The sequence below is a fragment of the Thamnophis elegans genome, chromosome 5, assembly GCF_009769535.1.
Source record: "Thamnophis elegans isolate rThaEle1 chromosome 5, rThaEle1.pri, whole genome shotgun sequence".
NCBI classification, from domain to species: Eukaryota; Metazoa; Chordata; class Lepidosauria; order Squamata; family Colubridae; genus Thamnophis; species Thamnophis elegans.
In genome coordinates, this window is record NC_045545.1 from 874,759 (window position 1) to 898,480 (window position 23,722).

At 37.2% G+C, this 23,722-nt stretch overlaps 1 protein-coding gene across 3 annotated transcripts in view; it reads left to right on the forward strand.

The window, feature by feature from the left end:
• The window catches only part of LOC116509556 (LIM/homeobox protein Lhx9), a 35,270-nt gene extending 20,239 nt beyond the window's left edge, over window positions 1-15,031 (forward strand). For 2 of the 3 annotated variants that reach the window (XM_032218750.1, XM_032218751.1), the window contains 2 exons: window positions 6,770-6,972; window positions 8,291-8,548. In XM_032218750.1, coding sequence (XP_032074641.1) covers window positions 6,770-6,972; window positions 8,291-8,548 — 461 coding nt within the window. Of the gene's footprint in view, window positions 1-6,769; window positions 6,973-8,290; window positions 8,549-14,974 lie in introns of those variants that run through there. The other variant, XM_032218752.1, reaches the window with a different exon arrangement.
• The last annotated feature ends 8,691 nt before the right edge of the window (window positions 15,032-23,722 follow it).

Below are 23,722 nucleotides of genomic sequence, written 5' to 3' on the forward strand. Positions count from 1 at the left end.
TGATACGTAATTCCCTTTCCCTTTCCACCTATTTTTCCCATTTTATTTTTCATATGTCAATATTCTTTGGACAATCAAGCTTCATTAGCCTGTTCTGAGACTTATTGCTTTATATTTGCCCTTCTCTGAAGAGATGTTTTATTCTATAAATCAGCTTGCAAAAATACCCCCCCCCAATTGAGGAATATAAAAATTTAGAACTTTTCAACAGCAGCAACAAAAGTGATGAACAAATTAATGATAGATCAGAAGGATGCTATATAGCAGTAGATGAAGAAGTTGCTATAGATAGTCCTTGGCTTACAACAGTCCATTTAGTGACCATTCAAAGTTACAACAGTACTGAAAGTGACTTATGACCATTTTTCACACTTGTATCCTTTGTAGAATCCCCATGACCATGTGATCAAAATTCAGATGCTTGGCAACTGACTCGCACTAATGATATTTGTTGTGTCCCAAGATTATGGGAGCCAAGATTATGGGAGCTGAGGTGGCGCAGCGGTTAGGGTGCAGTACTGCAGGCCACTTCAGCTGACTGCTATCTGCAGTTCAGCGGTTCTAATCTCACCGGCTCAAGGTTGACTCAGCCTTCCATCCTTCCGAGGTGGGTGAAATGAGGACCCAGACTGTGACTCTGTAAACCACTTAGAGAGGGCTGAAAGGCCTATGAAGCGGTATATAAGTCTAACTGCTATTGCTATTGCTATGGGATCATATTTTGCAACCTTCTGACAAGCGAAGTCAGTGGGGAATGCCAGATTCACTTAAGAACCATGTAACTAACTTATCAACTGCGGTGATTCATGTAACAACAAGAAAGGTTCATAAAATAGGGCCCAACTCACTGTCATAGAACAATAGAAATGTTGGTCTCAATTGTGGTCGTAAGTGGTGGGATTCAAATAATTTAACAACCGTTTCTCTGCCCTAATGATTTTTCCCAATAACCAGTTCACCAAACTGCTCAGAAAGTTAACAACTGGTTCTCCCGAAGTGGTGCGAACTGCCTGAATCCCACCACTGGTTGTAAGTCAGTACCTGTACATATTTTTCTGATTGACCTTCATTGGTAATTCTTCCTCATGTAATTAGGAACATCACAACACAACACAATGCACATTATAAAAAAGAGAACTTCGGCAGTTTGGTCCAGGTTAAGGTACTGAACAGGGAGTTGAGAAATCTGGGTTCTGGCCCTGCCTTAACCACAGAAATGTCTTTAGGCTAGTAACCTCTTCCTAGCCTTGGGAAAAAGGATAATGGCAAGATTTCCAAGAACACTGCATGGATTTCTCCATATACTTGCCAGAAGTCAAGAATGATTTGAAGACCACCTGAGAACAGATGTTCTGTATAGAAGAACCACATTTGATTCAGGCTCAGAACAAATTGATGCCTAAACCATGGGCATCTTCCAAAAATTAATGAACTAAAACAGCTTTTTTCATCTGGCATCTTCTTAAATGTAATTGGTATTACAATGTAATGTCAATAATTCCCAGTAAGCATGAAATTAAATACTAGAAATACCAGCAACTGTAGAGTTGTAATCCAAATGTATTTGGTGGGTATAACTATTTTTATATTTAGTTTTCTCTTTGAAGACCATGCTTTTGGCCTTCAGATGAGAAAATATGTCAAATACTAAAAACCGTTCCGCCACTTAATAGAATTATCTTTTAAAAATCATTCTCACGTGTCTTTAAATATCTCTTTCTGCTGTTGAAAAGAAAAGGCTGCCTTATACAAAAACATCTGTTATTTCTGGCTCCCTAGTATTTTTCCAAATTATTTTTATTATATTCACCGAAAATACTTGTTAGGTGGGAGCGGTGAAATAAGTTTAGAAAACCATTAAACCAGCATTTGTTGGACATTCTTTTACAAACTAGTGGAGAAAACAGCCTTTCAGTTCTGTTTTTTTCCCTTTTAATAGAAGGCAATTGCAGTTATAAAATGTGCTGTCTACTCCCTCCCTCTCCCCCCACCCAATCTCTCTATCACACACACACCAATCTATCTCCATGGGTTGATGTCATGTATATCATATAATCTATATTTTCCATCAATGGCAATGGCTATACTTTGTGAAAGAATTCCAGCCACCTGTTGGGGAATTTATTCTGTTCCTGCATGATGGTAGTTTTGTTAAATCATTCCTGAAAAGTGATATAATGTTTCATGCTTAATAGTTAAAACAAATTCACTTCCATATTCTGGTATGGAATGTATTGATAGTTCTGAGTCCAGTTGATCTCTACAGGGATTCTTTCCACATAATAGAATCAGGATTTTTTTTAAAGTAACTGACTCATTTTAGTTACACAACTAGAACTGCAATGTTAGTGACAGCTAGAAAGCCAAGCGTCAGTGGTCTACTATTTACACTTTTCTCAATGATCTAATCCTGCTGAGGATTCGTGGCAATGGTACAGCTAATAGTAGAACATAAATCTATATGAAAGCAGGTTTACCCAGAGCTGTGTCATCTATCATCTATCATCTATCATCTATCATCTATCATCTATCTATCCATCCATCCATCCATCCATCCATCCATCCATCCATCCATCCATCTATCATCATCCATCTCTTTCTGTCTGTCTGCCTGCCTGTCTATCAGTCTATCGTCTATCGTCTATACTTACTGAAGCACGAAACAAAAAGAACCAACCCTTGCTGCTAAAGGTGGTTCCTAAAATGTGATTAGTGGATTCATACATTCTTCTGTCCTTTTTTTCTAGCAGGAACTGCATATGTATATATGTCTCTTCATCATATATTACCTCTTAATCTGTTGTTCTTAATGGTCTAACAGTTAGAATTCATCACTTCAGGCCCAGGCTTGAGTCAGAAGGCAGAAAGGATTCCTTCTACGTGAGAAAGCAAAATCCTAGGGCTCTATCCAGAATGGAGCTGCTGTCCATTACAAACCCCTGGGGGTTGGTGATCATCCTGGATCAGGTCATGCTTTTCCTGAAGGAGGCCTGTGATTCAAAGGTCTTCCTGGACTTGTGACTATTGCTCAAGCAGCAAATAGAATCCGCGACTGGGGGGGTTTCATCCAGGTTCAACTGGTGTGTTGGTTATGGTCCAGATAATTATGATTCAGGATGTTCTGGCAATGTTAGTTTATGTCTGCCTAGAGACTGGATTACAGGAATGTGGTCTCTGTGCGTTGCTTTTGGAGGTGATCCAGAAGCTGTGGCTAGAACAAAATGCTGCAGTTAGACCACTGATGGGACAGCCAGTGTGAATTTACACCTAATTTGAAAGCACTGCACTGGTTACTTGTAGTTTCCATACTCAATTCAAAGTGCTAGTCATAACCTCTCTGGTTCTGCTCAAAGAAGATCTGACACATATCCGGCTCCTTGCCCAGGTCAAATCTTCCTGCCACGCCTGGTTATTGAGAAGATCTCTGTCGAATACCCCACCTCCTTTTGCGGGAGATTCAGCCTGGGACAACTCGATGGAACTTTCTATGGTGGATCTTCCTCTTTGCTTTATGGAAACAAATCAAGATGATACATACCATTGTGCCTTTGGTCCAAACTGATTAAAGATGTAGTCTAAATATCTAATAAGAACATGTTTTATTGCTCTATTCAGGCTGGGCTGCTTCAGCTTTGATTTTTCTTCCTGTGTGTAGGTGAAAAGAAAGTGTTAGCCCTATCCAGTAATGCACAATTGTAGGCCTAGTATCCTTTCTATGGAGAAATTAGACTGATGACAATTACAGAAGAAAAGTGATGATGAAGAAAAAAAAATAGAAGTTGATTCCTTTTTTAGCAAGCTTTTCTCTGCTGCACAGCATCCACACCTATTAATTTGGGTAAAGGAAGCAGCTAATAGGCAATAGCTTTAATAATCTCCTCAGAGTTGGCTTAGCAAAGTGTCAGAAGTACAATAAATAACATTCGAAAGGCTTCCTTATCGTCCTGGAGAAATGTGTCTTAAAAATAAAGTAAAAGGAGTAAAAATTGGCAGGGACCCTTAGCAGATGGTGCATTAATGTATGTTTTAAGGAAACAGCCATGTGGCTGCATTTTTACTGAATCATCATTCATCCCATTATTTGGTTTATCATTTAGAGCTAATGCTGAATGGAGCCGTAGATTTTCAGACCATACTGCTTCCAATTCAGCATTGTGCTGGTGAAGAATATTTATCCATACCAACTTTAATACTCCTGCATGTCAAAAAATATTCTATGCTAAATAAATGCATCAGGGCAAAGTATATTATTATTATTATGTGGTTAATCCTTGGTGAGATTCACAGCCTTTGGGGCTGGTGGGTAGCTCAACAGCTCGAGTCCTAACCAAGGACCTAGGAACTGTTAAGGTAACGTCGGAGGATATCAGCTGTTCCAAGTAGGATGGTTTTTTGTAGAGTCAGAATGTTCAAGTCAGGTAAATTTAGAATTTCCAAAGAGCGAGGGAGCCCTTTGGGTATTGCTCCAAGGGCTCCAATTACAATTGGGACAACACATGATTTCTTTTTCCACAGTCACTCAACCTCAATTTGCAAGTCCTGGTATTTTGTGATATTTTTCTTGCTGTTTATCTTCAATTTGTGCATCACCAGGTATTGCAATGTCAATGAACCATACTATTACACCCATACAATGAACCATATTATTATTATTATTATCATCATCATCATCATCATCATCATCATCATCTGAGTCCCCTTCGGGGAAAAGGGCGGCATAGAAATATAATAAATTCAATATAATAAATTCAATCATCTTTTCTGATGGCCACTAGTAAGAGGTAATGGAAGTTTAGTCAAAAAGATCTGGAGGGGGCTAGATGGCCTTCTCCTGTATTAATTCAATTCAGAAAGAAATGCTGTGGATTTGATGGCTCATGTGTCTGGAATTGGGTGAGTATCATCTTTGGGTGGACTTCTGTTCTTCCTGGAGGAGCAAAAGTGTAAATACTCAAAGATCCAAGTGGCCTTAATGGACCATAATATATTTGGCCGGTTGTAGCTGAACTATTAACTGACACTTTTCTTCGGTAGGGATGGCCTTGTGCCTCTGTTGGTAATCCTTGGTGAAGGACAGTCATTGGGATTGGCAATCATGTTGCTAAATGATGCGGTTGTAAAGCGCAGTGTCATGTGGCTGTGCCAACTTATGACAGTTCCGTTGTTAGGGAAATCCATGGGGTTGCAGTGTCCTGTGGCCTTGTGATGGCTGTTTGTAACCTCCTGCTGGTTTCCCCATTGGCCTTGCTTGTTGGGAGCTGGTAGAGAAGGCTATAAATAGTGATCACATGACCACAGGATGCTGTGATCATTGTCATTACAAGCTAGTTGTCAAGCACCCAAATCACGGCCATGTGACTGCAACAACCAAAAAGGAATAGTCATAATCCCTTTGTTCCGCATTGTCATAACTTTGAATGGTTGCTGAGTGAGTAGTCAGGACTGCCTGTAATTCATTTTCTGGTAATTTTCTGGTTAGGTGATTGCAATCTAGGTTTTCCCTTGAACTTTTTGAAAGCTTCAGCTAACACTGAGTAGAATGGCCGGACTGCTAAGGGAGCCCTAGTAGCTGCCTGGGCTTCTGAAACGAAGTTTAATAATGACATTCGAAGTGGGAAACCCTGATACTTGGGCACCAGAGCGCCTCTCCTAGCCTGTATTTGCCTACCCAGGTTTTGCCATTAGAGCTTTCACACGGGGACCTTCTCCGTTATGGCCCCTCAGCTCTGAAAACCCTTTTCCTGAGAATCTAGGAAGAAATCAGCTTTGTTTGCTTTACAGCGCCAAGTTCAATGGAGAAAATAAATATAACATACAAAATTGAGATTTCACCCATTTCTTCACAAAGGGAAAGCCCATATGAGGAAATTGCAACATAGGGAACCCACAACATTCCACCTTCTATTAGTTCAGTGTTTCTCAACCTTGGCGACTTTAAGTCCTGTGGACTTCAACTCCCAGAATCCCCCAGCCAGCTATGCTGGCTGGGGGATTCTGGGAGTTCAAGTCCACAGGACTTAAAGTCACCAAGGTTGAGAAACACTGTATTAGTTGATGATCTCAACATTTGCTCTCCTTCACAAAGAGCTTCCCAAACTCTGCTGCCTACCACCAGATCTCATTCCAGATACACTAGGCAGTAAACCAGAGCCTTAGGATTTTCCATCTTGTAACTCTCACTTTCTATAAAACTTTCGCTTTTTCATGGCTGGGGTCTCTCTTCCTGGTAAAGCATGCACCAAAATAAAGTGTGGTTCTCCTCCTCCAACTTGTGCCCCCTTTCCAGACTGTTTCTACGACGCGTGTAACGCTCTGATTTTTATTTATTTTTATTCTTTGGGTCACAGCAAGTGACTCAGGGTTACTATTATTTAAAAAATCCTATGCTTTTTACTGTGTCATGTTCATTTTTGTTTTTTTAATTATACTTTTTTTATTTTACACTAGGGTATCTTATAGATTATATTCTATTTTCACGTTTTTAGAAATAAATAGGTAGCAGGAATCAATTTAAAAATGGAAGGACATGAAAACATCCAGTCCTCCCACTTGCCTGGAATATGTCCAGGACTGAACCATCTCGTTTTATTCATATGGTGCATATAGTACATTACGTGATGTTAATTTGTAATCTCATGCAACGGAAGGAAATACGTTAATATTACATCTTGGGAGGGGTTTTTTTTGTCCATGGACACAGAGGTAGAACACATTGCTTATTTTCAGCTTTCCAATGTTGTTGTTGTTTGTTTGTTGTTTTCCCAAACAGGTTGCAATGAAAACGAGGCAGACCATCTGGACAGAGACCAGCAGCCTTATCCCCCGTCTCAGAAGACTAAGCGAATGCGCACCTCCTTTAAACACCACCAGCTCCGCACCATGAAGTCCTACTTTGCCATTAATCACAACCCAGATGCCAAGGACCTCAAGCAGTTAGCCCAGAAGACTGGACTAACCAAGAGAGTTCTTCAGGTAAGAAGCCTCTGCTATAAACGCCTTCCTCCCGTTCCTTCCTCTCTACTTAAAAATTGCATTTCCCCTTGCATTTCCCTTCTGCTACCTTAAATTAGCTGACTCCCCCAATAGATAAATAGGTTTTCATTTCCATATTCAGACCTTACCCTCCAAGGGCACGGAAGGTATATTTAAGTGGACAGTTATGCTTCCCTCCAGAGCTCCTGCTCTCAGGACTGAAGGAGAATCAATTTTGCTTACTCTGATTGGGATGGGAGATACGTAAAATATACTGGTATCCTTTCTAATTAAAACAGTAATAGGATATTGAATTTAAGGCAAATAATCTATTTTACTGCATTTCTCCATTTTTATTAGCCAGAAGTAACCTCAAGAGTCCTCTGTGTCAACCTGAACTGAGTTTTATTATATACAGTCAACAATCCTATGGGAGTATTTTTTGCTATACTGCATTATATTAGAATACTAAGATGATATGAAGGAAGACATTTTGGCCTAATAGCGTCACTAGCAAACTGATTTTCCACTATGCATTGAAGATTTTCCAGAGGACTCTATAGAGAACATTCATAGATTTAATTCTCACCACTGAATTCTGAAGCAGTGCAGTGCAGCAATTAATACATCACATGGGATTTGTGTTGCATGTAAAGGTGCTTTAATCTGTTATTTTGGGATTGCTCTGTGATGCTCTCAAATCTGACTCTTTCATAACATAGTTGAACACCCACCCCCCCCAATAATTTTGGAAGAAGTTATATTTTTAACAGAGACAGGGTTCTGGCCATAATATTTCATACCTATAAATGATTTAAATCATTACTTGTGGGCCAATTCCACAGAAGCCGACAAATGAGGGGAAGGAATTTAAGTGCAACTCTGTCTATGAGAGACCAGTCATCTTAACATAACTAGCTCAGCTTTGGAATAGGACACACGGAAACTACATAAGGAAAAATCGTGCATGAATTCTTTCATCCTGCATTTAATACTCTCCATGTTTTTAAATGATCACAAGAATTTTAGTGGAATATTTATTTTACTAAGATGTTATGGCACAAGTGAAAAACAAAAACAACCATAAGTGCCCATGAAAAGGATTGTTTGACAGTCTTAGCGAATTATCATCAAAAAGGCCCCCAGATAACATACGGTAGTAGCAAGTGTGATCGGTGCATGTGGGGGAAGGAGGAGAAGGGTAAAGCAAGAACTCCGCCATCCTTAAAAATGCAAAACAGAAAGAGGAAAAAAAAATAAGGTTAGTCGAAAGCAAAAGATAACGTTGGTAAAGAAATCAATTGGGATTGGTTTACAGGTTTGGTTCCAAAACGCGAGAGCCAAATTCAGAAGGAACCTTTTGCGGCAGGAGAATGGGGGTGTTGATAAAGCTGATGGCACGTCACTTCCGGCACCGCCCTCAGCAGACAGCGGCGCTCTCACTCCACCCGGCACTGCGACCACTTTAACAGACCTGACCAATCCCACAATCACTGTAGTATCATCAGTGACGTCTAACATGGACAGCCACGATTCCGCCAGCCCCTCACAAACTACCTTAACAAACATTTTCTAACATTTGATTTTCAAAACAATTCTTCTTCGTTACTTCTGCTTCCTCTTCTTCTTTCTCCATTATATGACTATAATTACTATTAATATTATTTGCAACATTTTTTTAAAAAAATAAATAAAAATAAAACAACACCACGATATATTTGGGAAAAAACAACTTGGTGTCTAGCACTCACAACCACTTGGCAAATGAGTTTGCAGTAATAGAATTCTATTATAATGCAACATGAACTTGTCTATAAATTGTTGTTGGATTTTATTTTTAATCATTGCCTAATTAAAGGGAAGGTTTAAGTGCCTCTTAAAATTGTATGTTCCTTATTTCCAGAATTTACTGGGGGCAAAACGGTTGATATATTAATCAGAGAGAACTGTATTTCCAAATAAATAGATCAGTGTTTGTTTTCTTCAAATGATTGGCATCTGAATCATAAAAAACATACATGTAAGGAAATCCCACTGACCAAGCTCTTTTGGTATCTGATGCGGAAAATCTAAAAATATTTAACACCCTAAAATCTGCCACTTGAGGTAGCTGAGTTCCCTTTCCATATCACTTAACCTTTGAGTGCAGTGGACTATATATTTCTAAATCAAGCTAGACTTATAACTTTAAAAGCCGGTTTTGGCCAGTCGCCAAATTTGGATCAGTAAGGATGTTTGTTCTAAGTCAGGTGAACTGTGTGACTTGCTTTCTTTATTCTGTGGTGGTTCCCTGCAATTTGGAAGCTGTCTTTATGATATGTTTGCCATGTACAAAACCTCCTCAATTTGCATTCTACCGTGTCATGACGTGACTTGGGTTGGCATGCCAAGCTAGTGGTAGTTGCTTTTGGCATCGAATTATATGACTGACCTGCCACTTACAAGGAACCAGCATAGCCTGAAGAAAAAAGTTGTAAAAACACAAAATTCAAATAATATACACATTGGGATACATAGAAGAAACCACTGGGTAGGAAGAGCCCCCACAGAATCAAACTATCATGCTCTGAGGTCAGTTCTTATAATGTTATTGCACATCAGCTACAGATGTGTGCTAAGACAGTTGTTTGTGTTCGTCCTGAGACATGGCATACTGCATGTCCCGCAGAGGAGTCTCACTCGTATACAGGTCACCTAATTAAATCACGTGTGGGTTGAGTATTAACAGAATTATGTCAGAGATATTTGTGGTCTGCCTAACCCCAGCTGTCTGCAACTGTTTCCTCAGTTAATTTTTAGATGCCAACATGCTCTGACCATTTTTAACCAATGCCGGTATTTCATACTGAAAGGCTGCCCAGGAATGATTTGCATTTCAGATTTTTAGTCCTCAGTTTGCATTCAGATACTTTATACATTTTGTATTTTCCTTCACGTTCTATGCACACAAAAAAGTTGTAAAAGTTTTGTTTGCGAACTGAGGTTTGCCCAGGTTTTTATTAGGCTTAATATGGGTGGGGAAAAAACAAGAGAGGGAGTAGTGGGCCCTGGAAATAATAGGCTTCAACTCTAGAAACATGTGAATTCTTCATTTATTAACTGGCTTCTGTATGAAGCTTTATGCTATCATGTTTAGAAGCCTCTTAAGATATATACAAACTGATAGTCTAAATGTGAAATCCTATTTTCTTTCTAGGCCATCAACATCCTCTTAAAAAAAAAGGCAATTTGTTTCTGAAAATGTATTATATACAGGTAGTCCTTGATTTATGACCACAGTTGAGCCCAACATTTCTGTTGTTAAGTGAGACATTTGTTAAGTGAGTTTTGCCACACTTTATGACTTTTCTTGCCACAGTTGTTAAGTGAATCACTGCAGTTGATAAGTTAGTAACCTGGTGGTTAAGTGAATCTGGCTTCCCATTGGCTACTTGTCAGAGGTCGCAAAATATGATCACATGACCCTGGAACACAGCAAATGTCATAAATATGAATCTGCTGCCAAGTATATGAATTTTGATGACATGATCAGGGGGGATGCTATAACTGTGAAAAATGGTCATAAGTCACATGAGCCGAGGTGGCACAGTGGTTAAATGCAGCACTGCAAGCTACTTCAGCTGACTGCAGTTCTGCAGTTCTGCAGTTCAGCTGTTCTAATCCCACCGGCTCAAGGTTGACTCAGCCTTCCATCCTTCCGAGGTGGGTGAAATGAGGACCCGGATTGTTGTTGGGGGCGATATGCTGACTCTGTAAACCGCTTAGAGAGGGCTGAAAGCCCTATGAAGCGGTATATAAGTCTAACTGCTATTTTTCTGTGCCATTGTAACTTTGAACTATCACTACACAAACTGTTGTAAGCCAAGGACTACCTGTATAAGAGCTTGAGTGAGCCAGGAATTAACAGATTTCATGTATCATGCTAAGCATTGCTTAGCGCAGAGGCGTCAACCAAAGGCCTGCTTAGATCTGGCCCATGGGGCCACCATGGAAACAGTGAAGGACAGGACCGTAGAGCCTCTGGCAGCGAAAACGGGCTCCCAAGTTCTGTTTTCGGCTGTGAAGGTCTCCTGCAACCCTCTGCCAGTGAAAACGGAGCTGGGGATGAATTCCGAGCTCCGTCTTCACAGGTAGAGGGTTGCAGGAGGCTACCCTGCATCCAAAAATGGAGCTTGGGAGCCTGTTTTCATTGCCTGAGTGCTTGGGCCACCACAGACACTGAGACGAGTGATGTTGATCTGGCCACCTCCACCCTGGCCCACCCCATCCCCCCCCCGAGGTCAAACACAACCTTGATATGGCCCTCAATGAAATTGAGTTTGACACCCCTGGTTTAGTCAATAGATCGTAACTTATTGGGTTTAAATTAGTTAAGTGACAACCTCTTCATTTACAAACTATCGCAGCAAACTTCACATATCACATTAACTCCAAATTAAACAGTATGGCTTAACGTGGTATAGGAACCGTATCACTTATCCCACATTTGAGCTATATATTATATATATATTATATATATTATTTTTCAGGATTTGTAATTCCCCAACTATGTCTACATACATATGATGGATAACATTTAGACTACATTAACTTTTCAGCTAACTTAGGCCATTTATGAATGTCAATCGTTAACTTTCTGTCCTGCAGGCCTAGAAACTGTGCTGGAAAATAGAACAGCCTCAGACAGTATGAATGTTGGTTATGTGTATCTAACACAAGCCTTTTTCTAAAACACATTGATCCTAGAAACGTTTCCTTGGGGCTAATCCCTATTCAACTGAACAAACAGATCTAGTTTCCATCTGGTTTGCAGTGGGACTGACAGCAAAACACGAACATACCCAAGATTAAATTAGATAGCAATCCTGTTGATTTAAAGGTAATAATTAAATGCCTACTCAATGTTGTCCCATGGAAATAAAAAGGATTTCAAAGTACATAATTTTTGCTAGATATTATCAGTAGTTCGAGGCTAAAATTTTTGTCCTATTAAAATGGTAATGTTTTCTGCTCTATATTAATTATATCCAAACAAGAGGGTTTACTCTGAGCCGAGTGGCTTAGGGATTGCAGCCGTTACAGTATCCTTCTTGGATATTATTTTTCCCCTTAATAAGTGTAAAATCCAGCATGTGAATATGAAGCACTTTTACATTTCAATAGGACAAATGGAGAACTATAAATCTAGAAAAATAATCATAATCTTTACAAAATTACCAACCTTTGTCTTTAAAACATGAATTTCCATTATTAAAGTAACTGTTCAGATTTTCAATCATTTTCAGAAGAAGATGGGAATAGGCAAAACATAATTTCTTAAAATGTTTGAACCATTACTTAAATATATTTATTCTTGGATGTTTTGAACATACTTGCATTTTTTTTCTAACATGGGTAAATGCTGGCCCTTTTAATGTATTAACTTCAAAAGACAAGTTCAGCAAATATGTGAATAATACTGTGCTTCTGTCATATTGTAAGTCTGCCTGTTTTAACTCACTGGGAGCTTATTTCCAAGTAAATATATATATATTGTACTGCCGAAGCTACATGGAATTTCACCTAGGGTTAATTTGTGTGTATGAATTTATAATTAATACACAAAACAACACACACAGAAGTAGACATGCTGCCCTAGCAGACTCACAGCCACATTTGGCCATTCTAGCATCATTCAGTGGGGTTTAAAAATGTAGTCTTAATGTGATTGAAAATCAGCCCCATTGAACCCAATGGAATTAATTTTTGATTAGACATTATTTGGATTGCCCTGCATACAAGTTTAATTCCATGGTGGATGGTGACCGCTCCCCCTGCCCCCATTTCTTTTTTCATTAAAAAGGCAAGCAAAAGCTCTCTTCTATTCCAATATGAGAAAACACTTTACACTAAAAACAAAATCCTTTTAAAAATTGAAATCCTCAGAAGCTGCCAAACTCAGAAGCCTTGTGGATGTACTGCTGATTGGAAACACCTTTCCTCGTTTACATTTGCAAGTGGTTCATTATTTATTTTTTTTAATTTAAGCTAAAGTCTGAATGGTCTGGGCAGTGGTGAATGTTCATTTGTATCCTTTCTTCTGATAAAACACTAATTAAACAGGGGAGACTTTCCAAACAGTGTCAAAATCATGTTTTGGATAGATTGTTAAGAATAACGTTTGCACAATGTTTTATATTTTATCCATCTTCTCTTTGTCCTCTTCCCTTTTCCTTTCAATCATACCTCTCATTTTATTTAAAATCTTGATTATTTGAAAGTGGGGGAGTTTGATCTCCAGTAATGAGTGGATACATACTGACAGTTCACTGCCCATATTAAAGTGCATTATTCTAACTTTTGCTCAGGGTTTTTAGAAAATTAGCACAGAAAAGTAGCTTATTTTTTAAAGAAAAAACAACGGAAGAGATGTTAACACTGTAATGGAGAAAATGTGTCTTTGTTGTTATATATTTAGCCAGTGTGGTCATGATCTTCTTGAAGGCTGAAGGCTGCTGACCTAAAGCACATTTAGAAGGAAGGAAGTTCAATTGACATGAGTGGAATTTACTTCCAAGTTGATATAGTTAGGGTTGAGGTGCCAATCTTGGACTTTTCCTGTTAACTATTACCTTATGGGCATTTACCACTAACCAGACCAAACAACCTTGGAAAGGCTGAGATCTTTATTAATACACTTTTACAGGTACAAAAATTGATACATATAAATTTTGTTCTTTGACAGAACAACTATATGGTACTATAGATCTACTTTATTAAGTAGACTTCTTATAACTCAGTTCTACAATGTGCCTTATGCTATAACTTGGGAGTAAGCTTGTGGAAAAAAAATCAGGATATATATGTGTTGTTTGTTAAATTAACTGTTTTAACCCTTTTGACACCTCACTAGTTTTGTACTGTTTTACCTCTTATTTCTGAAACTCTTTTTATGGTGTAACCTGGTAGAGGGGGACAAACATGTCATAGAAAGCAGTTGTGCACTCCTTCAGATATAGTTGATAAATTCAATAATCTTATATATTGAGCTTCGTGTTTATAGTACAGTTAAGTGGTCTAGCAGAGTTGTCCATGTTTTCTTTGTTTTATTGAAAAATGCATTGTATAGAAACTATTTCCCCTAAATATTTATGGACCAAACAATTGTGATATATCCTATTAAATTTGTGTGAATAAACCATTTTGAATCAAAGGAGTTTTATTTACCACCAGTTTTCTTTTTTTAAAAAAAAATTGGAGTCTTTCCTGACTGTGGCAGTGTGTTGTGTTGCTTTACAGTATGTGTGAATTTGTGTGAAGTACTTAACACATTAATGGGAAACTTACAGCAATTACAAAATAAGATTACTTCTAGTTTTTGTTTAATAACAATATACCTGGTGTAATTTAAGCTTTCTATTTTTAAAAAAAATTGAAAATAATGCTCCACTGATTGATATTACAACCCAATCTTAGGTTGCCGTGTTTAACAATATAGCTTTGATTCAATGAGCTCCAGTTGTACTTAAGGCCAATGAAAAGTTGGACAAGTTAATTGTAATTAATTTGAGTCCCATTGAACACAAATTCAGCTAGCTTGAGGTGGCTTAGAATGGGAATTCCCTTCAAGTCATAGAGAGCAAAATTAAAATTTTTAAACCATATTAAGTCTCATTAAACGGAATGTGACTTTAATATTGATTCAGTGCATTTCATTGCATTTAATGAGGCTTAATCACAAACAACATTTTTGGGTTGCATCTGTTTGTGTTTTAAGAACAGGTATTTCTTTTAAAACCATTAAAAAATTAAAACAATTCCAACCCCAAACAAATAAATCTAAACCCCAAAGCCCAGAGAACGTAGGAATGGAAGAGTAATTGCATGAAAAAAATAATAAATAATGATGGTGAAATGCATCACAATTTAGTTGCTAGGTTTATTGAACACAATCTAAAAGTACAGACCCCTAAAAGCCAGGTTGCTCTGTAGTTTAATAAATTGTCACTATGATTTCTTTCAGGGAGAACAAATCTTGGGGCATTACAGCCAAACATCCCGACGTTTGAAAATTCCCTAAAGTATTAAAAGGAGGGGAAAGTTTGATCGGAAATCCACTGCAGTGAAGACAAAGACAATATTAGGTTATGATAAACCATACATTTAAAATTTATTGAGCCAAAAATAATTCTTTAAAGACAGACTCAATGTCATTTCCTGAATGTTAACACGACATATGTGATTTGATGGTGTCTAATTAAACACTTGGAGGCTGTGTGTGACATCAGAGCAACCTGGCAGAACTACCCAGTCCAATTTGAGAAGATTTTTCCTTTTTTACGACTCTATTTAAACTCACATTTGTCAAGCAAAAATGCCTGTAAAATAAGATCTAAAACCTGAATTCATTCATACTGCTTGCCAATGTGTATTAGTCATATATGTTCCATGGCATTTTTGGTAAATTTAGAGAAGTTTCTCATTTAAGATGTTAGGGATCAACATTAGTATTATTTGTTTCTGACTTAAAATTTAAAGCAACCTGCATGCACTTTTCCATCTGTCACCTAGAGTGTACTTTTTCTGTATGATGCATTTCGCTTTGGTGTTTCCTGTACAGTAGTTTCATTAATAAATATTTTACTTGATGCAAACTTAGTAAACCCAGACATAACTGCTGGAATTATTATTATTATTTTTTACAAAATCTTGTAAAAAGATTTTTTTTTTACAAAATCCATGCAGTAGATACATTCTGCACTTTCACAAAAGGTTTTTGGAGCATATGAAACAAAAGTGGCTGTTCAGCAACACAAAATTACTTCCTTGATATCCTTCCGATTTCCTTTTCATTCCCCCTCCCCCCTGCACTATTAATATAATTCATCTCAGTCACAAAAGCACGATCCAGCAAATTTTCAATTGGCATTTCTGTTTCTGACATCAAGTAAACTTTAGAATGTTTAAATTTGATTAAAATGTATTTTGATTGCTTAAATATTTAAACAAGATATTCCTGATCAACGGCTACTAACTACCTGCACTCCTGTTAAATTATTTGATCCATTATTTGAATAAAACTTAAGCAAATCAATATGTGTTACTACGAATAATGTTAATTCTTAATAAGTTTACATATTCACTATGCAATGAACAAAATCATTTAAGACTTTAAAAAAAATTAGTCTCAGCAACATTAACCTGTGCACCATTCAAATGATTGGTGAATTTCAGCTATCACGGTTGTTATTTCTTTATGAATAAAAGCCTTGTAATCATTAAAAGGCATAATTTCCTGTGAAATTTTAAAAGATCAATATTCCTGTCAAGCTGTACATCCAAAGCACATGTTAATTTGTTTAATAGGATTGCCAGCATAAGAAAAATAATTCTTTTCATTTAAAACATTTTTTTCCTAAGTACAAATGAACCCTATGTAAACAATGTAACTTTTACGAATATGATCTGACATTAAAATATTTCATTTATGTGTGCATGCTGAGCATTTTGAATGTTTTCTTAAACTCCTTCATTTTTATAAATAATGGGAAACAAAACAACACATTACTAAACAAGCCAGAACATAAATTACATCCATAACACAATGTTATATTTCTGATGGTCATAACATGAAAATTGTTTGCAAACATGATGTCTATAAAAAACCTCTGGGAATTTAAAACAGACTTTGAAAACAATTGTATGAATATATATACACATTATACTATTTATATATTTTCTTCTTAACATCATTAAAAACTTCTGTTGCATAGAATTTTTGTAAACTGTTATGGTAGGGGCTTCATATTGTTTATAATATTTTCTAAAATCCTAAGTGTTGCTTTTACAATAGTGATGAATTTATTTCCATTGTCATATAACGGAGAAAAGGGCTGGTCTTGCTTTCTACTTGATGGGCGCTTCAGATGCATATTGCTATGAAGGAAAGAAAATCTTGCATTTTCTGTTTTTAAAAAACCAATGATATCATGGCACACTGTTTCCTCTAAATCTATTATTTTTAATCCCTTTATCTTAACATACACGGCTTCTCTTGTTAAGAATATAAATAAGGCTCTCTGGATTTAAAAAAAAAATCTAGTATTGGTTATTATATTACTCAAGTTGAACCTTTTGCTGACTTAAAGGGTGAACTCTTAAGTTATTTTGTGCAATGATGAGGTGGTAATGAATTCCAGTAATGAACTCCATAGTAAAGTGGGTCTAGCAGCTACAGCTTTGAAGAGACTCCAATGAAGTAAATTCAGGTGGTGGCTTTTTTCTGCTTCAGGTTTGCCCAATAGCAGCAATAGAATTTTGGATAGCAGTGTGAAAAATTGCAGCAATAATGAATAGCCACCACCGACAATACAGTGCTATGTCAATGACATTGTGAAAAAGTTAATGTGTTAGCTACCCTCGACCGTCCAATAGTCTGCAGGTCTGGAGTTTTTTTTTAAAAGAGAGGCAGGGCAGATGAGATTGAAGTGTCCTCATTTTGGTAATCCAAGGATCCTAGATCTGGATAGCTTTTCTCGACTGACAAATTACCCCTCGGAGATTGAGCAAAAATTTGCGGCTGTGCTCTATTACGTTACACAAAATGATTTTCAATGAGATTTTTTCCCCAGAAGATCTGAGGTAAGTGTTCCTTTGATATGGAGACATTGCAAAGCATCACTCTGAAGAAGTGATTGAGAAGTCACAATATAGTTTTATATTTGACACAACAGACTTTCCTATTACCTTAACTGTATCCTTGACTCATTCATATGCTACATAATGCTTCCTGAGGTGATAGTAGATGGCAAAATACTAATTTTCTAAAACATACAACACTACCCCTTGAGGGCTGAGAAAATATGGTATCTCTGCAACATACAATCTAGTTTGGATAAAACTGCCTCAGATCACTTAAGTGTCAATTACGCACAAAATTTTAATATGGAATAACAAGAATGTATGAGAAATGGAGGTGATCTCAATATGTTTATCATACATTACACAAAGTGATAACTTATCCTGCAATTGAATGGTACCCAAGGAGGGCAGATCCTCCTAGATCCGGGGTGTCAAACTGACGGCCTGCGGGCCAGATGGATCACAGACAGGCCACACCCTCCCCATCTCCATGAATGGGAAAAACATTGCAAAACATCACATGATGGCAACACATTCAGTGAGTTTGACACCTGTGTCCTAGATGGTATTAGTGATGTGTGATGCAGATGTCATAGGCCTTGATTTTATTAGCTTGCACACGCCAAGGACTACTAATTATTATTCAGATGCTACTTTGGAGAGACTATCAACTTTTGAAGAGTATTGGTCATTTCAGCTGGTGTTGCATATCAAACCTGTAGTAAATACATATTTAACATATTACAGTGACAGTGACTTCTTTAAATTAGAAACTGCCCCTTAAATGTTTTCTTTGTTTTAAAGCAACAATAAAAAGAAAAGGTAAACTAAAAATGACATAGATAAATGGAACAGCATTTGGATTAAATATTTTAAACAATATATTTATTTATTTACATATTTTTATTATATTTACTTTAAATATATGTCTTCCTTAACCAGATACCAGTACTTTATTTATTAATGTCTTACTCCCTGTACACATTGAAAGAAGGAATGTATTTAAGTTGGTTAGAATTAGGTTTGTGCTAGATTGAACAATAGCCTAAGGCAGTGTTTCTCAACCTTGGCCACTTGAAGATGTCCGGACTTCAACTCCCAGAATTCCCCAGCCAGCGAATGCTTCAAGCGGCCAAGGTTGAGAAACACAGGCCTAAGGTTTTCTTTTGTTCTAAACCTCATGACATGGCAACTATTGTAGGTACTTTTGTAGCGCTCACAGAAATTGGGATGATCTAGGAACATAAGTGCCTTTGTACAACAGCATCACTCATCCCAAAATCTGAAGAGTGGTAACTTAGAAGCATAAGAATGTATAGAATATAAGGAAGATCCTATTGGATGAAACAAATACTAGTTAGCCAGATTTGGTTTCTATAGTGGTTGATGAGATACTTCTGGGAATATTATCAGACAGTGGAAGCAATTATTCTTTCAGATACCTTGCTTCCATGCAAATACATTCAGTGGAAAGTCAATTTATCAATCACAATAAAAAAAACACAAGGAGTATATACTGCAATATTTTTTCTGTTACAATTTATTCATTTATACAATAATACAATAGTAGAGTTGGAAGGGACCTTGGAGGTCTTCTAGTCCAACCCCCTGCCTAGGCAGGAAACCCTATACCGTTTCAGACAAATGGCTATCCAACATCTTCTTAAAGACTTCCAGTGTTGGGGCATTCACAACTTCTGGAGCCAAGCTGTTCCACTGATTAATTGTTTTAATTGTCAGGAAATTTCTCCTCGGTTCTAAGTTGCTTCTCTCCTTGATTAGTTTCCACCCATTGCTTCTTGTTCTGCCCTCTGGTGCTTTGGAGAATAGCTTGACTCCCTCTTCTTTGTGGCAACCCCTGAGAAATTGGAACACTGCTATAATGTCTCTCCCTCTTTCTATTAAACTAGACATCCCCAGTTCCTGGGGATTAAGCATTAATGTTGCTTAATGTTAGTGTTCACTGACATTATAAGGCCATAAAAGATAGTGGAGATGAAAGATAGCACTGTTACAAATCTTTCTTTTAATTGGTAATTAAATAAATAAGGTGCCAACTATTTTCTGGAGACCTAATTTTGGTAAGTGATACTCATCGCTTTTTGCATTCACACATTTTGCTAATCCACAATGTATTCTACAGGTATATTTATGAATCCAGCCATTTGATTTAGAAACAGTTTATAACTCAGAGTAGACAGCCTTGACAGCCACTTCTGCAATCCTAAATGTATTCATCTGAGAGAAAGTTCTATCAATTCTCCAGGACTTATATTTAAATATCATAAGATCATAATGCTCACCTCTTATTTAAATACTCAAAAGTTACAATATATTAAACAGTGGAAATCTCAGTTTTAATTCTAAAGTAAAATTATAAATTATAAGGCAGAGAAAATTTTGTCAAGTGTCCTGAAAGTATATTTCTATCTTTTCTTGGGGAGCTCAAAGGAGTATACAAAGGTAATTGTTAATTTTTTACCCACCATAGTCCACTTAAGGCGGTTAGCTAAAAGCTAATAAGCAGCACAAAGGCATCTGGTGGGCTTTCTGTTGACAAATGATTTGTTCCTGGCTTTCTTCAATTCTAGTACAACATTTTCAACACTACAGTATACTCATTTTTAGGTTAAGGCAAGCTTTAAAAATCTGTTCTAAAAAAAAAGGCAAAACAATATTTTTAACAAAATATCTTAAATGAAAATTATTTTATCAACTTCAAGTGGGAAATTCGGTGAAAGAACAGGTTGAACATATAATAAGAATGTTGTCTTTTATAGTTATATTCTCTTCTATCTGAATTTAAATTTACTTGGGTACAGGGAGATAATTGATTCAGAAGCAAACAAGGATAAAATATATGATACAGTGGCTGGAAGCATATTCAAATTTCAGCTCATGGTAAAACCATGAGAAACCCTCCTCGTCTTTTAAGGAATTTTACTCCTTGAAACGAAACCATTACTGTGTGTTGCCTTAAACCAGCCTTCTTGGCACTGAATCCAGGATTTCAAGCAAGGGCTTTTTCAGTCTAATTGCAAATGACAAGAATTGAATTTGAAACTTTTGGTATGCAAAGCACATGTTGTATAATGGAAGCAGAGCTTTCTATTTTGGACTGGAACTTCTGGTAATTATGAGAGGTTTTATGAGAGCCAGCCTGGTGCAGTGATTGAGTTGATGTAGAAACTAGGAGACTGCGAGGTCTCCATTTTAGAAATGAATGCCAGCTGGTTTGGATCAGTTCCTCTTTCTCAGCCCAACCTACCTCGCAGGGTAGTTGTTGTATGAAAAATAGGAGGCGGAAGGAATATTTAGATATGTTTGCCACCCTGAGTTACTTATAAATTGATCAAGGTGGGATAAAAATCTAATAAATTAAGTACTGTCCAACATATCTGAAGAAGTGCCAGGTTGAAAAAAGCTGCCACAACTGACTGTGAAACTATATGCATTCTACCTCTCCCCTTTCATGCCATAACCTGATGTGATTGCAATATTCTAGTTTTCTACTAGCAACGTCATAATGATCTATTTTCCAAATCCAGCAAGAGTCGCATTACTAAAACGATCGTAAGATCAGTCAGGGTCAATGAATGTTCTTATAATCAAATGTATACTGAGAAATAGAGCACCGATTAATTTTCATGTATTCCCTTTCATGTTGTAGAAACAGCCTGAATATGCAGAACATTTCCACATTATAGGAATTTTGGGAATGCCTTGTCAAAAAGGAGATTTATCACTGGGGAAATATAAGAACAACTGAGGACAGATACTTTATACACATAAAAAGTGCATGTGATAATTATTCGTACAATTGAAGAAACAAATATTGTAATTTAGATATCCTACATCTCACTATAGTGAGGAAGATGGTGACCAGGTTCCCTTCCCATTGAAAATAAAGTAGGACTGGGTGATTTGTTCAATCTGAGGATGCTATTAAGTGCATCAGATTTGCATTGTATTTAACTAATACTTCGAATGAAGTAGAAGCCATTGTTTTAATCTACTTCCGTTCCTGCAACCTGCTCTCTTTATCATCTAAAGACTTGGAAAACATTTGTTTGTTGTATTTCTTTGGAAGAAAGAAATAATTTGGCAACATTTCCTTTTCTTGCTGAGACTGTGGCGTTTCATTTATGAACGGCACCTGAAATGTGGGCCTCCTAATTCCTTTTTCTAATCAACTTTCTCCTCTTATCTCCAATTTTCTCAGTCTGTTTACTTCCTTTAACATTTCTAAATATTCGGTACTTGGCTGATTGTACATTTCTTTTCTTTACCAACTCTGTAAAAAATGCCTCTTTTCCCAATGTTTTTCACAGTAACAATCTCAAATGTCCCTCACGGATTCCCTCAAACAGCCGGGGGCCCCACATTGTTTTCTTAAGGCAGCTTTGCTGGAATTTGGCAGTAATTTCTGTTTACAGTATTGTTTTGTCTTCTTTTTTCTTTGTTAATTATCTCTCATCTATTTCCTCTGTTGTTTTTAAATGTCTTGAGCCCTTTTTAAAAGACCTTTTCCCTCAGATTTTCTTCTTTGCTCTGATTCCCGTCCCATCTTCTTTCCTTCAAATATTTTCTCTCAGGGAAATTCCTTCTTCCGAAAGTCATAGTCCATCAGCTAAGTCGTGATATTTCTTTTTTAGGAGTTCCTATCAACAACAGCAATGTTGAATGTTTAATAAGCAGAGGAAACAAGAAGGGAAGACAAGTATTTTCTGGTTTAAATGCCAAGTAAAACCTCAAGTGAAGCAGAATTAAAAAAAAACATGGATAGGCTCTAACACAGTGTTTCTCAACCTTGGCAACTTGAAGATGTCCGGACTTCAACTCCCAGAATTCCCCAGCCAGCATTCGCTGGCTGGGGAATTCTGGGAGTTGAAGTCCGGACATCTTCAAGTTGCCAAGGTTGAGAAACACCGAGCTAAAGTAAATCAGGGATGGTTCAAGAGGAAATGCAATGAGTGGGAAGTGCCATGTTCATCACCTCTCTCAAAGAGTCCGAAATGAAGCAGGATCTGCCGGTCGGGGGAGATCATTATTATTCTATAGCACCACCACACACCTGATTATATGAGGCACTTGACTTCTGCCCACCGGATGGTGGAATAGCTTTTATCTGGCTGCCCAACAGACCCTCTGCATTGATGGTGCTTTAGGATGCTCAGGGAGGCTGTTTTCAAATTGCTCTGGGTGAGATTATTTTGGAGAGTTAGCAAGATGGTTTGTGTCATATAGAGGATGACTCTTGTGTGACAAGTTGAATGTTTTTGGTAGTCAAGATAACAATAGACCTCAATAGGACTTCTGTGCTGTTTCATACCTTTCTAAGGTTAACAATAAGGAGAACGCCTTCAATTGATTTTAAACTCTTTCACTCTGCTTGATAGGTCCGAATGATGGTGGCATGGAAATGCCTTTCGTTAGCAATAATCTGACACCATGCTCATTTTTTAAACAAAGTTGATGTGCCATCAGGATTAGAGTCCGAGGCAGCTGTTCAGACTGCCAATCAAAAGAAGGGACAGGAGAACTCCCAAAAGCAGCAACACCCATTTACTAAATGTTGAAATAAACTCAGTAATACACATTACTATAGTTTAAACCATCCTGTCTTAATCTTTATTGCAGCAACACGAGAACAAGATGTTAATGAACAACAAGTTAGGGATAGTTGATTTATAGGAAGGGGATCGTTTAAGGTGCATCCCTGAAAAATAGTGGTAATGCCCATTCAGAGGATAGTCTTTTTTGCATCACATATTTTCTCTTTATTGCCAGGACTGACTTAAGACATTTTGTTGTCCAAGATGAAAGGAGTAAGTAACATGATTCGTCACATTCAATCTATATAGAAAGCAAAATAAGCAGTAACTGAAACATTTCTTTCCCCACCACTTAAGAAAATAGTACTATTGGATGCATTATATGGAATGAAGAGGTCTGTTCTCAATTTCCTTACTGTGTCCAAATATCTGTCTCCAGAGACAAATTCTTTACTCTGTTACTAGTAGGGTTACCCCAATATATTTTAGTGATTATTTTTTAGTCCTGTTGCAGGAAAAAGAAGGACATGGAAGTGAAATATTAAAATGTAGAGCAACATAAGCTTCTGTAAGGA